Source organism: Gavia stellata, chromosome 1, assembly GCF_030936135.1.
Source record: "Gavia stellata isolate bGavSte3 chromosome 1, bGavSte3.hap2, whole genome shotgun sequence".
Classification (NCBI taxonomy): Eukaryota; Metazoa; Chordata; class Aves; order Gaviiformes; family Gaviidae; genus Gavia; species Gavia stellata.
Window position 1 is genome coordinate 97,071,250 of NC_082594.1, and position 13,699 is coordinate 97,084,948.

A 13,699-nucleotide genomic window follows, 5' to 3' on the forward strand; every position below is an offset into this window, starting at 1 on the left:
CGCGGCGATCCCGCGCATGCGCACGGAGAGGACGAGGCGGTGGCGGCTTCCCGCCGGGGCGGGGCCAGGGCAGGGCGGGGCCGTTGACGGTGGGCGAAGCGGCTGCTGGTGCCGTGGGCAGGGGTGGGAGCGCGCTGCGGGGGGCGCCCCTCCCCTCCGGCGTTACTAGGTGGAGGAGGGGAATCGCTGCCGGAGAGGCGGGCCCCGCGGTTACACGGGTCTCCCCGTCTCCTCTCGCTGTCCGGGGCACAGGCCGCGCCGTCACCTGGCCTCTACAGCCAGGGCCGTGTTCGCTAATTCAGCCGTTCGCCTCTCCCCTCAGGGTAGCGCCGCTAGGCCCGCGGCTCCTGGCCCCGACGGGGCCCAGGCAGCCAACCGGGGGCACGCACAAGCGCCGAAGCCCAGGCGGCGGGACGTGCCTGTGCCTGTGCCTGTGCCTGTCCGTGTGCTCCCGCGGTGGCAGCGGGGCTGCTCGAAACCTGAGACGCAGCAGGCCCGAGGCGGCTCCCCGGCGGACGCTGGGCAGCTGTCTTCCAGCCGGGGCAGCCCCCGTCAGACACCCGACGAGCGTGCTTTAGCCCGCTATTCTAAATACGTCCTCTTGCTGAAGTGGAGACAACATTTTTCCGTTAAATTAGCTTTGGCTAAAATAGACGAAACAATCACTCCTTTAAACACCAGGAAAATGGAAGTCACGGCAGCAGAGAAAGTTGGATTTCTTTTTAAAACATGTATATTTAGAAGTGTAACGCTTACCATTTCATTAAACAGTCTTAGTACAATGTGTTTAATCTAACAGTATATTACAGAACAATGTGAAAAATGATTTAATAGCAAACCATGAAAATGGAATTAATTATAATACCTGCAGTGTCAAAGTCACTAACTTGTTACCTTTTCCAGTCAAAGAATCCCAGCAGTCATTCGCACTAAATGATGCTTTGGGTTTTATCCAGAATAAAATGGTATGATTTCCACAGAGAAAGGGCATTCCTTCACAGAAAGAAGATGCATAACAAGAACATTTTCAGCTAGCAGGTCTACTTTATACATCTATTTAGACAAATTGGGGGTTTTTTAAATAAAAAAAAATAATTCAAAAAATGTTTAGACCAGTGCAGGGTGCCTATTCGTTTTTCAACTTAATTGCAATTCTTTTTGGAACAAGGGTTTGGTTTTTTCTTCCCCTTTATAATTTAGCAGAACCTGAGTTTAGAAAAAAACAACAATGAACTTGTCTTAACAAGCAGTTCCTCCCTTTAGCTTTACTGACAAGTATTTGATATGGGACAGTTTTCCTCTGTGGAGTCTGTTGACAATGCACCATTATAGATCTGCAAGTAGAAAAGGTCATTCTCACATTAAATGCACAAGTTTCAATATCAGAAGCAGGACATCAGAAGGAGTTGTAATTTTTCCAGTCACAGGTGGATTTGCAACATTCACAAAAATTACACATTTTTTTTTTTTTTACATTTTTGTATTTACATTTCAGATATAAATAATGGAATTCTTTAAGTTACATGTTTTAACTTTGCTTCACAATTATTCTACATCTGCAAGCTTTCCTATATCAAACCAACCTCTTTCTTCCATCATGAATGTAGACGTCTGGCCTCTAAACCAGTAATAATTACACTAAGCCTTTATGATGAAAGGTTGACTGTTCAAGTATCACATCATACTGTAATTTTTGCCCCAATTTAAAAACTGGGGCAGCAAGCCAAGCCACTTCGAAATGGTAATAAAAGAAATTAATCTGGGAACTCAGTAAGTCAAATAATTTATTATTAAATTCTATCAGTATCTTTCTTTGGTAAGAACTATGTAAGAGGATGACCCAACCCCCACTCCCCAAAAATCATATAATATGTGACATCACAGTGTCTACTCTGTGAAGGAAAAAGCCTCAAAAAATTAAGGAATTTTGTTCAGTTAAGATTGTTTATAGCAGTAGCTCTTCCATGCATCTAAGTATGCAAACAATGGAAGTTTAATACAAAATTGCAATGGCAGGAATTAATGATGATAAAACAACAACAAAAAAAAAAAGCAGAAAAGCAACTATTACACCGGTGAATGTTCTGTTGTATGCTTTGTTGCGTTTCTGGCACACGTGTGGAAAAGCCTGTAAATTATTACACAAAAATCCAAGATTTGGATAATTATATCATCCAACTCTAAATTCTAAAATATGTAGGAAGCATGAAACAAATCTCTCAGCTGCCAGACAAAAATAAGTAAGTGGTCCAAATATTTGGATTTTTTGTTTTTGTTGCCCTGTGTTGTGATGCAGGATGTGACTGAAGGGAGAAAACCCAATAGCTTACACAAAACATACTGAAGTGGCAATATAAACTAGCTGACACAAGCTTCACTGTACATTTAAATTGATACAATTGTCTGGTGCTTCCATGGCCAGTACATGTTGAGTGCCATAGGTCTCCTTAGAGTTAGAATGTTACAACAAAGACTAATCAGGTCATAATCCTTTAAAGTGCTTTCATATCCAGTTTCTAATGGTTTTTGTCTTCCTTGTTTTCATACCGAGTTGTCACGTGATATTGACTTCCAGAACATGGTCGTCCTTGCTGGGAATGACAAGTACTTGCATACCCGTGCTGCAGTTGAAGACCTGACCAGATGAAAAGGATTGCAGACGGGGCATTGGCAAACCTTTGTGTTCCCCACTAGCTGCAGAATGCAAGCTGCCTCTGCTCCTTATGCTGCTGCTGTCAGCTTGATCATCCACATTCTTGTCGACAGATAGGTTATCATTTTCAATCCAGCTATCTGTGTAAAACAAAAGCCCACAGTTTCATTCTATGGAGTGATTAATGAATTATTTCAGAGCTCAGATGCACAGTCAACTTATCACATGTTAACAGCTACTGATCATCTCTGCTGAGGTAACAGTCTGTGCACATTTTTGGCCAGCAGCAGAGTGAATTATATTGGTTTTTAAGGAAAAGTTAAGTAGCATTACCTCACATTTGTCAAAGGCTAGAAGGGTGCACACTGGCAGTTCCTGGAGCTTGGCTGACAAATGGTAAACTGCTTGCATGAGTGAATTCTCACTACAGTGCTGGGACTACTCAACAGTACAGATAAATACTTTAGGTGGCTGTGGCAATTTAAACTCTTCATCTAATCTGGTTTATATGCCACAAATTTTCATCAGTTGTTTTATTTCATACTTAATCCTTTCAAAAACTGGGAAAAAATTTCAAAGCTAATGAAGACAAAGCAGACATGCAGTTTACAGATAATGAAACCGCAGGATTAGAGGGTTATCAAATAGTTTTCACTTGATTATAAATCCAGTGACAACTAATTTGCATAATAGTCTTTAAAGGAAATATAAGAAAACAATGCATTTATTATGCCTCCTCACAGATTAAGGCTGCAACCCAAATTCAAAGTTCTCGTTAGAGCAACATCTTGTAAGTTTCAAATCAGAACTGCGAGTGAAGTAACAAAGACACCTAGGAGTACTTGGCCAATACACTTCCTCGCCTTGCTTTTCTCTGTACACAACAACATCGGAGAAGCAGAATCATTTCTGTAAGTAGCCATGTAGTCAAGATAGCTTTACCAGCATCAAGTTGCATGGAGTGAGCAGAATGGTGAGGGAGGTATTTAAACAATCTGACATCAGGAAAAGGTAGATATCCAGCAAACAGTGGCATCACTTCCATGTGGACTTTGTGAGTTGCTCGAGCTGCTACAGGCATAGATATCACTCCAGAACTTTTTCCACAGACTGCCCAGTTACTACTGTTGTCAACAACTGCAAGAATAAAGAACAAACACTATAAAGATCTTTTCTGAAAAATGAAGAACCCTCAGTATAGTTTTAGAGCACTTTTAAAAGCAGTATTTTAGCAACATCTAAAAGACCACCAGCTTCTATGTGTGAAGAGCTGCACAAAGCAAGAAAACAGCCTTACACAAAAGGGACCACAGCTGGGCCTCATGCAAGCATCCATCCAGTCTGAAGAGCATTTATATTCCACTTGAAGACAGATGAGGAAAAAATAAAATATTCTCAGTCTAGCAAAATGAAAACTGTTTTACTGTGCAGCCGTACTCACAACACAAGAATATACACCATAGGAAGTCTGGCAGATGTCATTATCAAGACGAAACTGGGAAATTTTGTCAATATGCTTAAGAAAAATATTCTTACCTTCATACATAAGTTTTGTTGTGCAATATCCATCTGATTCTGTTAATGCTTCATCTCTGTCAACCTCTGAGAGGTCAACAAGTCGGGTGATTGACACCTCTAAAGAGCAGAGTGAGCCTGTTTTACAATACTCTGCCCCCAGTGGCGGAAAAATTTCCGTTTTCACATGATACAATGTCTGTCAGGAAGAAAACAGTGCTGTTATCAAGAAAAAAAGGGGTGTTTTACTTGTGTTTAAACTGAACTGAACAATCGATACAGTACAAACTTAACTTTATGTTTAACATCCATTAAATCTTTTTAATGCAAGATTCATTTATAAGTAATGGTCACTTCATTATCTTGCTCAGTTTGAGAAAATAAGCAAACCAAATTTGATTCAATCTATTTTTGATACCAGCAGCAATCACACTATTTTTCCCTCCACTTCTGTGCTTTAACTCAGCCTTTCAGTGCTCCTCAATGGATACAAATCTTCATACTATTTAAACAAACTTTTACTAGTTTCTTGGCTTCTCACTTTTCAGGCACATCCCTCAAATTCTGAGTGATACATGAAAACTACTTCATCACTCTTACCATCATAGTCTCCAGAATAATGGTGCTCACATTATCAAAGAGCTAATTTTTTAATTACTACAAAATTAAATTTCTACTAAAAAACCCCACTGTTTAACACAGTTAGTTCTCTTTAAAAACTCCAGAAAGATGCTTATAGAGGTGCCAACAAATGTGTGTTACATGCCCGTAGGTAAACAAAAACCTAAAATATTACTCAATACCAGTTTGTAATAAGCAGGTGGAAAACACAGCAACACTGAAAAAAGAAAAAAGGATTTAATCAAATGAGAGTCTTCTCATGTTGCTACTTTTTACCCAAGCATCAAAAAGGGTAACACAAGATTGAATTTAGAGATGAGATTAAATAATGTTGACAGAATTCCTTTAACAGGAAGTTACATCTAGCCTGTAAGTTTCCTAGCTAATCAAAGGAATAAGAAGTTTGTCCACAAAGGGAAAGAAAAAACATTTAAGATAATGGCCTAGAAAACCCTAAATATTTCATTAGATGAGCTCATCTCAAGCACTACAAAAACCAACTCAAATGGTTTCAATAGCAAAGATTTTTTGGAAATTGCAATTTGCTTTAGAGAGCGCAGTCTTAAACCAGCAGGGAAAAAGCAGCTCAGTAATCTAAGGACAGTCTCCATGGCACAAGCCCAGGAACACAAAAACACAGAAAAAAAAAGAAACAAGATCAAGGACACTTGTGCAATTGTTATGGTGTCCCCATACACACACCCCCCCCCCCCCCCCCCCCCCCGCCCCCATTCCAGTGGCAAGTATGATTCCATCGTATCATACCAGGCTTCAGTTCTATCATTCAACAAACTGGCCTTCCAATGATTCTAAGTAGGTATCAATCTAATTATGTAAACAGAAGTTTTCTAACATATTTCTTGACTTTTCCTTTCCATATATTAGGAAGCCATATTCAGTTAACGTATGCTATACTTAGAAGAGTACTTACAAAAAAATTTTCCACTTGGAATTCATAAGTGAACGGCTTCAGAGTAAAAGACTGTTCTTCAGAGGTAGCTGGACAAAAGCTGACTGAAAACAGGCACTGCAAGGAGAGAGGAAGCTCTTTTGTCCACTTCAATTCCCATACAAAGAATATTGATTGCTTACTGTATATGACCTGAAAGAGAATGTTTACAGCATTAGTTCCTTCCTTCCTCTGAGAAAGAAGTGGAAATGCACATACATACATTTGGCTGTTATGGCATTAATATAGTTTATAAAAAACAAACTACCTGTTTAGTGTTAAATAAATCATTAGGGAAAATACGCAACCGAAATAACTAATAGTGAGGTTTTTTAACAATGCACATCTGATAAAAAGGAGGGATACATTTCACTGTCAGAATCAACGTTTCAGAAGGGAACACTTCACATTCAAGTATGTATGAAAAATATTTTATTCAAAAGTCAAATTTAATGAAGATAATAATGTTTGCATACCCTTTTCCTAGCACCAAGAATGTCCAATTTAATATCATGTTCAGACAAGGCTGAAACAAACTTCAAGGGGACTGTTCTGCAACATAACTAGTTTACAGCTGTATTTAATTGGAAAACACTCTCTACCTGATTATTTTTCCTAAAACCTGAAAGACAAACTGCAGCTAAAAAATTAACAAATTAAATGTTAACAGTGATATTAGTGATATTACATTTATATAGCTGTTGTTCAAGCAGGTATATACTGCTTTGCATGAGGCAAGCGGACAAGTTTGAACACTTACCTAATAATCTTTGCAAGTTTTAGAATTTAATCTGAGATCTACAGGTGTAAATACCTTCTAAAGCATCTTCCAAGAATTCAGGTTACTCAGAGGACTACAAAGGTCTGACCTAGCTTCAGCTATCAGCCTTACTTACTACAAAATCTGTGTGCAGAAGTGCTAATAATTTCACTAACAAGAACTTTCATCTAGCTGTCCTGCCAACGAGCTCATAAACCACCAAGTGAATCTTTACCTGTTGAGATTCAGGGTTCAGAGGTACCAGCTGCAAATCTGTACAGTCAGCAGAATTTTTTAGGCTGTTGTCTGAAAGCTGGAAACAGAGTTCTGACAAATTCTGTACACAGACTTGCACATATTTCCTGAAAAACATGACACCGTTTGTTCAACAAAACTTGGATAGTTACACTGAAAGAGTACATGTCTGTAAGTTTGTTTTCAAAGTGCACAGCTCAAGCAAAAACAGAACGGCAGGTATATTTATTTCTTTCAATCTTTTCCTCAATACTTATGAATCTGTAGAAACAAGGCTGTAAAACATCCTCTTTCATATTAAATGAAAGCAAATAACTACACAGAAATAGGCTAGCTTGGTTTATCTTGTGGTCTTATTTCCAAAATAGCTGAAACCACAAATTTGTTTTATTGTTATGAAAGAACACTAGACGAAATGCACAAGCTTCCAATGGGAAGCTGTGTAAGATAACAAAGCCCAACTTAAAAAAAAAAAAAAGGCTGCTATAAATATTACTTATGAAACTCCAGCTCCATATTTTGTAAGAAGAAAGAAACCATAAATACTTAATGAGTACATTACCGTTTGCCAGCTGACAACAAGGAATGCTTGGCATTAAAAGGTATGCAGAATGTTAATGCAATAATAGTGGAGTAAATTGACCAAGGGCAATCAATGGTTACCTAAAGGAAAAAGGGAACAAAGTTCTTACTCATAATGGTCTTTGGCATAATGATTTTGCTTTTCTTCTCATTTCTAAGCAAAACTTTTCTCAGCAAGTGTCTATAGCTAATGCATCCAGAAGCAGAAGAAAAAAAAAATTTAAAAAAATCGGTATGTCAAAAACTAATCTGACAACATGGTAGCTTTTTGTTTTCCTGTGAGTGGGATATGACATCTCGAAAAAGCTTTTCCTGTGGAAACTGACATACCCAGTTCTGAAGACCAGAAATAAAGGAAGGGGAATAGAAGAAAGAAAAGATAAAAGGACACTAACAATACCAATAGCAGCTTAATACAATAACGTGGTAAAAAGCCAATATAAAATAAATTGCTATAAGATCTATTACTGAAATGTCTTTGTAATACTTTACTATATTAAATACAAGCTCCAAATATTTTTTAAAAATGTATTTAAAATATATTTGTTTTAACTTGAAGCAGCACACTTAACTGAAGAATTTCTCCTGAGGTGAATGCTGCCATTCTTCCAATTGTAAAGCATGTATATTTAACAACGTATTTTTAAATGCAGAGGGAAAAAAAAAAAATCTTTTGTCATATCACATTTTAGCAATGCTAGTCTATAGCTATTCCTTTTTACCCGACTCTTCGCACACAAGTATACACAGCAGCACACTTGGTCAATTTTAACAAGGATTAACTCTGTAAAAGGTGATAGTTGCAAGACCTTTTTGTTGTTGGCTGAAGAGCTTCTTTCCATACGACTTATTTTATTCACCCTTCATAATGAAAATTAAGAGGAAAAGTTACCTCCAACTAAATAATGTGACAGCTTGAAACACTACACTGTTAAGTACCTCAACACAGCATACAGATTCTTTGCAAGTGGAATAAGTATCTTTCCTATGAGTCAGAAGGGAGACTTTAAAGACCACCATGCTACCTTTTACAAAGACAGGAGTATCCTTCATCCTGCATGAACTACAAGTGTTAGAACATTAAAACTCATGATTACTAGCCAGTGGAACAGTTGGCAATAAAGCAGAAATATACACTATGTTTACTAATGTTTTCTTTACATTTATAACACTTGCTATGATTTTTGCACGTACATCTTTTAAGGGAAAATTAGTTCAATGCAAGCAGGTTCCTCCCCTGCCATCACCACCATTTCTATTTTGTGAAGTGTATGCCCCTGTGATCAGATAGATTTCATAATAAAAACGTTAAATTACATCTTACTTTTTGGTCAACAGTAGCCATACAGTTGTCCTGTTTCTGCTTCTCTTTGTTTTTTCTGTGAACTTCTTTATTTGTAGTATTTTCTTTCTCCGCTGCAGATTCTGTGGCTGATGGCAAATACATGACTTCTAGTTCAAATTCAATCACATGATAGGCAGGAGCTACTGGCAAACTGATGCTTGTGATCTTTTCAGAAGACTGAATCCTTAATGATGATTCTGAGATCTTTTCTATAGTTGTGTAGAATGGGGAAAAACGTAGTTTTAAAACACGTTCATCCCTTCCCAATTTTCATTTTAATCTGCAAGTAAGTAATGAAACTAGCCTAAAAAGCTAAGTGTCATAGAAAAATACATGGTGCCGCAACCATTTTGTAGCCAGACCACCATGTCTGCAAAAACAGCAACAAGAAACCATGTTATGTAACGCCATGGTAACCTCTTCAAAATCCGCACATCTTAAGTACCACTGCTATTCACAACTTCCCAATAGTAACGCTCTATCCTTCTTAAACTTCGGACAGGTAACTGTCACATTCCGTGTAGTAGTCCCTTCCAATGTTCAAGAAAGGACTAAGATGACAATTTGATAACAAGCTTCAAACTAGCTAAAGAGCTGCTTTAGTCCATCATATGACACCTATTGAAGTTTTTACAATGTCCTGCACCCCCTTAGTCTCATAATTTCACTTCAAACAAACTTACAACTTACTGAACACACATGCATCAATATTCTTGGTCACCATTCATCATCTATCTTTAAAATACTACACATGGGATGCCTCTGTATAGTCTATTTTAATCTTAACTTCATCAAGTCTCTTAAGACTGTTCTTCCCATTTGTGTAAGAGTTGCTTGGTTTTGAGCAACTGAGATTATACAGCGCTTATGCTCAGAAAAAAAAGGAACTAGGATGTCATCTGTTTAAATGAAACACCAGCCAAAGGAAATGTTCCATTTACATAGAGCACTACATAAAAAACTACTTACAACTACTTCACAATAAAAATGATCTAGTCAAAATAGAGCCTGCATAGTAATAAAAGATCACTATGATTCACTTGGAACTCAAGACAGATGTTCACCTCAGCGGCATTTTCACCATGCCTACTGAATTTCATCAATGAGAGTAGAAGTTGTTCAGCTACGTTTGCTGAAAAGTTCATACTACTACTTTGAGGGTGAAAGTTTAAGAACTTTCTTGCTTTGAAGTACTCAGTTGCAAGTCCCTAGAATTGTTCTTAATAACAACTATAGAAAAAGACAGCGTCAGTGTTCTTAATACTGTAAGTATAGGTTTACTTCAGGATTACTGAATTTTCAGCCATTTAAAGATTATTAATTTTTACTTCATAGCTTACCTCTGGTGTTGGAATAGATCACTGCCTTGCTGGTACCTTGATGGTACAGAATAGGCATGGCATCCGCATTACTGAGCTGCAAAGTATCCCCATTCTTCATGGTGTAGTGACCAGTAGTCACTGTGAATTTCACCTTCTGGGGAATGCCAGCCAGAAGGCTATCTGAAGAAGAAAGCAGAAATTGTTAACAGATTCCAGTACTCATGGTTACAATGCACTGCTAAGCTTTGTTAGCAATATTCCCAGACAATTTGTCACACATGTTAGCGTAACTTAAAAGTGGGGGCGTGGGGGGGGTGGGGGGTGGGGGTGTTATGCAACACATTAAACCTAATTCAGATACATCGGTGTGGAGAAACCATTTGTTTCAACTTGAGTGACCAAAACCACTGTTTCTTGGATGGCTTAGACTAGCAGGCTCACATACTGTGTTGCTCTGGCAGCACAGAATTCAGTGAAATACAATAATCCCAAAGAATTTACTAGCTTTTTGTTAAGTTCTCCAGGTTGTAGACAGCTTTATATTTTTGCACCTATGATGACAGTCATACCCACATGCTGTATTTACATAATCAAGATAACAAGAATGCCAGTATGCACACAGACTCTCAAATATCTGAAGCACAACCATCAATTTCATAGGGGTAGCTAATTTGATTAATGCCCAATATGCCTGTCCTTCCTTCGCCACACATTGCAACCCCTGGAACTGGAATGAGAGTACAAAATGCGCATTAACTCCTCAACTGCCTCAGTTAATAGCCTGAAAACAAAATCACTATTAACTTCCATTTATAAACTTTAATAAACTCTACAACAGGTAATGCTCAGCCGCCCATGAAACCAATGGATGTATTCAGTGTTAAATTTTAATAAGTTTATATTATCACCTCTAGTAGAGAATCCGAGTTCTTATGCATTTCTTATAAATACCAAAAAGACTGCAGCACCACAGAACTAACCAATAAGGAGCTCAGTCAATTACAAATTTAACTATTCACTTCTCCTAATTAGTGTGGCAGCTCAAATCATACCTGATATTTAAATGACACTACATGTTCAAATTCATGTTCAAAACAGATGCTACATGTTTCAGAGCTAAGCACTGGAATTAGTTGTTGAAAACTAGCCATCATTGACAGAACATACTTCATGGATAATTTGAAAAGTGAGAATTTATTTTCGACGCAAAATTAAGAGTAAGGCAAAAAAAAAAATCTGAGTATTATTCAAGCCAGAAAACACTTTATCTAGTCCCATGAAAGTACAATAGAAATCATCAAAAGAACTTCAGCACAGCAACTGTACCTACCAGTCATTGGTTCCACTTTTAGCTGGGGCTCCTGAGAATATACATCATACTGCACAATTGGGTAAATATGAAGAAGGACAAACTGTACTTTCCCCACTGAAGTGCACAGTTGCCTGAGCGTGTATGTCCCAGGTTCTTTGGCCTTTGGAGAAAACATTTGAATGGATTTTTCAATTTAGGAAATACTTCTAGAACAAAACCTCTACTAAAAAACAGCACGTTTTCAGCTCATTTTTATCAGATACTTGGCATCTGTAAATTAAAGTGACAGACTTGTTCTCTGAGTAAGTGACAAGATTGTCACAAAGGAGCACCTTTTGCCCCATTAAGATAGAAAACCTAGAGTGCTGGCTGATTCAAGAAAAAACATCATAGGTACCAATAACCAGAATAACTAATATAGTAGCTATGCTGTCAAATTGTTATTTTGGGACACTTTTTGTCTTGTTTGTTGGTTGTTCCCCCCCCCCAAGTGCCACATACATTAAAAAATAATTACATTTATTAAGTGTTGAAATGATACTAAGCAAGCAGTGAAGTGATTATTTGGCTAACGTTCATAAAATCCTACATTTATAAAAGGCACAGCTTTCAGATCAAGCCATCAATTTCACACACTCCCCAACCCACACCCTGTGTGAATGCTTACAAAAAAGTAATATATACATATTTAATTTTAAACTCTTCCCTTTCCCTGAATAATGGGATTCTGGTTGTTTTTCAATAACATTATAAAAAGCGAATCTGTAACATATGCTAGTATATTTATTCTTGATTCTATTTGCTCTTAGCTACTACTGCTAGGGAATGGGAAATGTTTTCTTTTTCCATGTGCCATTTTACCAAGTGTAATACATAAATACTGATGCTGGGTATAATTAAATCCAAAGAATAAGATTAGAAGTTATGGAGAAAAGCTGTAACAACTTAACATTCAAACCTCACTTACACAGTTATTTACAAAGCAAACCCTGACTGCCTGACTGAAATTCAGCATTATGCATTTTGACATTGAAGTCACTAAATTTTATCCCTTGAATACTTTATAAACAGAAAAGTATGAGTAATGTCTTTCATAATACATACATACTTTAGACCTCAACATACTTTAGACCCTCAACATGGGACCTCAACATGGGAATATCAGTCTGAAGAATTCAGATAATGCTTTCTGATCTCTTTTAAAGCTTGAAAAATACACTGGAAGATTGCTATCAGCATAAATAATGCTAATCATCAGTCTAAGATCTACAGAAAGAATCAAACTCTCTCTGCGTTTTAGAAGGACAGTCATTCCTCTTTCTGCAAAAGTAGCGCAATTAAACATTACTGTAAGAAAATTTAGAAAACAAGTTGTCAGCAGTTTCAATCCTCTGGCCAGCTATGCATTCCAGTAAAAGTGCCACAGTATACTACTACAATGATAACGGATTTTCAGTAAATATTTTGTAAATACTACAGCTCAAATCTAGAGAAGCTTTCATCATGTTACCTAGTAATACACTGCCAAAATTGTAACATATTCAGATTTTTCCCTTGAAGGACAGATAAGTCATGCTTTGAACAACTGTATAAAGTAGGATTCACACTGAGCAGTCTTCCCATGTAATTCTTTCAAGAAAGAAAAGTTGGGAGAATAGGAAAGTTATAAGCGTAAGGCTGTCCATCCTCCAACAGCCACCAGAAGCATGCAGAACAAGGCAAATCTAAAGCAGAGCTATATCTAGCTTTTTATCCATATCTCTTCTGTGGTTTCAGATTGCTTCCTGATCCCACTAAGCCAAAATGCCTGCTCAAAACAGTCTCTAACAGCTTTCTTCTAGTAATGCTCTTTCACTTGATATCCAGTTCTACATACATGTTAATTTATTTTACAGAAAACTACATTTGCAGCCACCAAGACCTCTGACATCTCCAAATCCCATTAACTTGTCCCAATCCCTTCAAAGAATGAGAAAGCTAAAAAATGAGGTCAGTAGGTAGTTCAAATGACATTATTGCTTTGTCATACTTCTTGCAGGTAGGTTTACTATATCCGCCAAGTGAAAAAATATTCTACCACCCTCCACAGTGAAGAACAGGCTATAACCAAATTTAACCACATAGTGACTTACCAAGGGCTAGGAAATGCATTCCCATAAAAATTTTTAAACGTTATTGTCAATGAGCTCAACAGTGAAAGTAGACTTCATGAGCAGTACGTTATTTTGTATATGAATTTATCAGTTTAATTTTTGGCAGCAATAATAAAGATGTTTAAAAAAAGTTTTGGAAAGCTGACTCAAATGATTGCAAATAGGAGAGTCACCCGTACATTTTGGCACAAACACAACAGTCTTCTTTCAAGGGAAATTAAGGTCTAGAACA

General features: G+C 37.5%; 1 protein-coding gene across 1 annotated transcript in view; it reads right to left on the reverse strand.

Moving 5' to 3' along the window:
* Window positions 1–763: 763 nt before the first annotated feature.
* Window positions 764–13,699, reverse strand: part of TRAPPC10 (trafficking protein particle complex subunit 10) — a 44,948-nt gene continuing 32,012 nt past the window's right edge. Inside the window, exons 15-23 of the mRNA XM_059820214.1 lie at window positions 11,333–11,474; window positions 10,021–10,182; window positions 8,660–8,889; window positions 7,316–7,416; window positions 6,734–6,860; window positions 5,721–5,891; window positions 4,190–4,367; window positions 3,596–3,790; window positions 764–2,793 (exon numbers count right to left, since the gene is read on the reverse strand). Of these exons, the coding sequence (XP_059676197.1) occupies window positions 2,555–2,793; window positions 3,596–3,790; window positions 4,190–4,367; window positions 5,721–5,891; window positions 6,734–6,860; window positions 7,316–7,416; window positions 8,660–8,889; window positions 10,021–10,182; window positions 11,333–11,474 (1,545 nt within the window). The 3' untranslated portion in view covers window positions 764–2,554. The remainder of the gene's footprint in view (window positions 2,794–3,595; window positions 3,791–4,189; window positions 4,368–5,720; window positions 5,892–6,733; window positions 6,861–7,315; window positions 7,417–8,659; window positions 8,890–10,020; window positions 10,183–11,332; window positions 11,475–13,699) is intronic.